Raw genomic sequence first — 2,785 nt, 5'->3', positions numbered from 1 at the left:
GGGGGGGGGGGCGTGGAGTGGGTACTCCTCAGGTGTCAGTCCCAAGGCCCCACTATTCCTGGGTAGAGTCACACACACACACCCAACCAACCCTGGCAGGAAGAAGCTGGCCCAGCGACTACAGGACGCTGAGGAGGCTGTGGAGGCCGTCAATGCCAAGTGCTCATCCCTGGAGAAGACCAAGCACCGGCTGCAGAACGAGATCGAGGACCTGATGGTGGATGTGGAGCGCTCCAACGCGGCCGCTGCAGCCCTGGACAAGAAGCAGAGGAACTTCGACAAGGTGGGTCCTGGTGGGGGCCACAGCCAGGGGCAAGAGCAGGGGTACCAGCATCAGTATGAGGCCAGGAGTAAACTCATAGGAGACAGGGAGGAGGCTGAGGCCAGGCAAGGGGCCTGGGCAGCCCCTGGAGGTGGGGCAGGGAGCTGTGCAGTGAGTGACTCTGTCCCTGCAGATCCTGGCTGAATGGAAGCAGAAGTATGAGGAGTCGCAGTCGGAGCTGGAGTCCTCACAGAAGGAGGCTCGCTCTCTCAGCACAGAGCTCTTCAAGCTCAAGAACGCCTATGAGGAGTCCCTGGAGCACCTGGAGACCTTCAAGAGGGAAAACAAGAACCTTCAGGGTGCGCTGGAGCTCGAGGCCAGGGAGGGGAGGAGGCAAGGAGGGCCACTGAGGGTCAGAGAGAACACAGGCTTTGAGATTTCTGGTTCTTTAACCCCCAGAGGAGATCTCTGACCTGACTGAGCAGCTGGGAGAAGGAGGAAAGAATGTGCATGAGCTGGAGAAGGTCCGCAAGCAGCTGGAGGTGGAGAAGCTAGAGTTGCAGTCGGCCCTGGAGGAGGCCGAGGTGAGAGCTTGCTTCCACCTGCACCCCTGCCTGCTTCCCCCAACCCAACTCTTTCTGACTCCTTAATTCTTCCTCACCCAAGACAAAACTATTAGCCTCTTATTCTTAGTCCAAGGTCGTCTATCCACTACCCATGACCACTTCCAAAGCCAAGGCCTGCACAAAGGAAACATCACAGTCTGATCATAAGCCATAGGTTTGGTTTCGCACCAGGTTTATAAAGTTGAAGCCTGGCCATCATAATAGCTCCTCAAACAGTGAGTGCCATGATGGGCTCTAGAGTCAACCAGACCTGAGTTTGAAACTTGGTTTCAGGACCTCCACTCTGTCACGGGGCAAATTCCTTAACATCTCTGTACCTCAGTTTCTCATCTGTAAAATGAAATTAATTCTACATACCTCATAAGATTTATGCATGATTATTATGAAAATTAAATGAGATGACACATTTAAGCACTTGATATATATTAGCTATTGTTACTGTTCCTTTTTAAGAACCTAGGTATAGCCCTGAATTTTGGGACTTCTTTTTTCACCAGGGTGAGGGGCTTAGGAAACAAAGGTAAAGTTTTGAATTTGTGGTTATAAAACTCCCTCCTTTTTCTATGATATTTTAGATAAATCAGGACCATGCAGTGGTATTGGTGTTGAGGTGGCGGGGGCGGGGTGGGGAAGGGGTAGTATTGGCAATTGTGAGGTTCAAACCCTTTCCTTGGCAAAGGAAGCCCAGGGCATCCTGCACCTCCTCCCCCAGAGCACCAGGTGGCCCGGAAGGCAGATCCCACCTCCTCATCTCTTCCCAGCTCTCCTCTCCAGCCCATAGTCCTGGCTGACATCCAAATCCTATCAACCTTGCTCCCTACCCCACCCCATGTCCTGATTCTCTGCCTCTGACCCTCTCTCCCGGCCCCCCTACTAGGCCTCCCTGGAGCACGAGGAGGGTAAGATCCTCCGGGCACAGCTGGAGTTCAACCAGATCAAGGCAGAGATCGAGCGGAAGCTGGCTGAGAAGGATGAGGAGATGGAGCAGGCCAAGCGCAACCACCAGCGGATGGTGGACTCGCTGCAGACCTCCCTGGATGCAGAGACACGCAGCCGCAATGAGGCCTTGCGTGTGAAGAAGAAGATGGAGGGCGACCTCAATGAGATGGAAATCCAGCTCAGCCAGGCTAACAGGATAGCCTCAGAGGCCCAGAAGCACCTGAAGATTGCCCAAGCTCATCTAAAGGTAACAGAAGTTGGGCTTTTACAAGGGGAGTGAGCCCAGAGGGATGGTGAAGGATAGAGAAAAGGGTCCTGGGCTAACAAATATGAGAAGGTGGAGGTCCCCTACCTCCTGGACTTGGAGGCTTGAGGGAGGAGGACTGACTAGGCCCTAAGCACGTCCTGGACCAGCCCAGCCTCTAGGCCTAGAGCAGTGATGGCGAACCTATGACACGCGTGTCAGTGGTGTCAGGCGAACTCATTTTTTTTGGTTGATTTTTCTTTGTTAAATGGCATTTAAATATATAAAATAAATATCAAACATATAAGTCTTTGTTTTACTATGGTTGCCAATATCAAAAAATTTCCATATGTGACACAGCACCAGACTTAAGTTAGGGTTTTTCAAAATGCTGACAGGCCGAGCTCAAAAGGTTCGCCATCACTGGCCAGAGACTAGATGAGGAAAGGTGCCCCTTTGCCCTCCACTTGGAAAGAGATTGTGAATCTGGGACAGGGCACATCAGACCCTGAATGGGAGGCTTCCTCACATTACCCTTTTCCCCAATAGGACACCCAGATCCAGCTAGATGACTCGGTCCGGGTCAACGATGACCTGAAGGAGAACATCGCCATCGTGGAGCGGCGCAACACCCTGCTCCAGGCCGAGCTGGAGGAGCTGCGGGCTGTGGTGGAGCAGACAGAGAGGTCTCGGAAACTGGCCGAGCAGGAGCTG

At 53.0% G+C, this 2,785-nt stretch overlaps 1 protein-coding gene across 1 annotated transcript in view; it reads left to right on the top strand.

The window, feature by feature from the left end:
* Window positions 1–2,785, top strand: part of MYH6 (myosin, heavy chain 6, cardiac muscle, alpha) — a 24,866-nt gene that overhangs the window by 18,181 nt on the left and 3,900 nt on the right. Inside the window, 5 exon segments of the mRNA XM_015572477.1 lie at window positions 100–283; window positions 456–621; window positions 722–846; window positions 1,766–2,074; window positions 2,621–2,781. Of these exon segments, the coding sequence (XP_015427963.1) occupies window positions 100–283; window positions 456–621; window positions 722–846; window positions 1,766–2,074; window positions 2,621–2,781 (945 nt within the window).

Source organism: Myotis davidii, unplaced genomic scaffold (genome assembly GCF_000327345.1).
Source record: "Myotis davidii unplaced genomic scaffold, ASM32734v1 scaffold1949, whole genome shotgun sequence".
Taxonomy (NCBI): Eukaryota; Metazoa; Chordata; class Mammalia; order Chiroptera; family Vespertilionidae; genus Myotis; species Myotis davidii.
The sequence above is the reverse complement of the archived record's forward strand: the minus strand, read 5'-3'. Positions and strand labels throughout refer to the sequence as shown.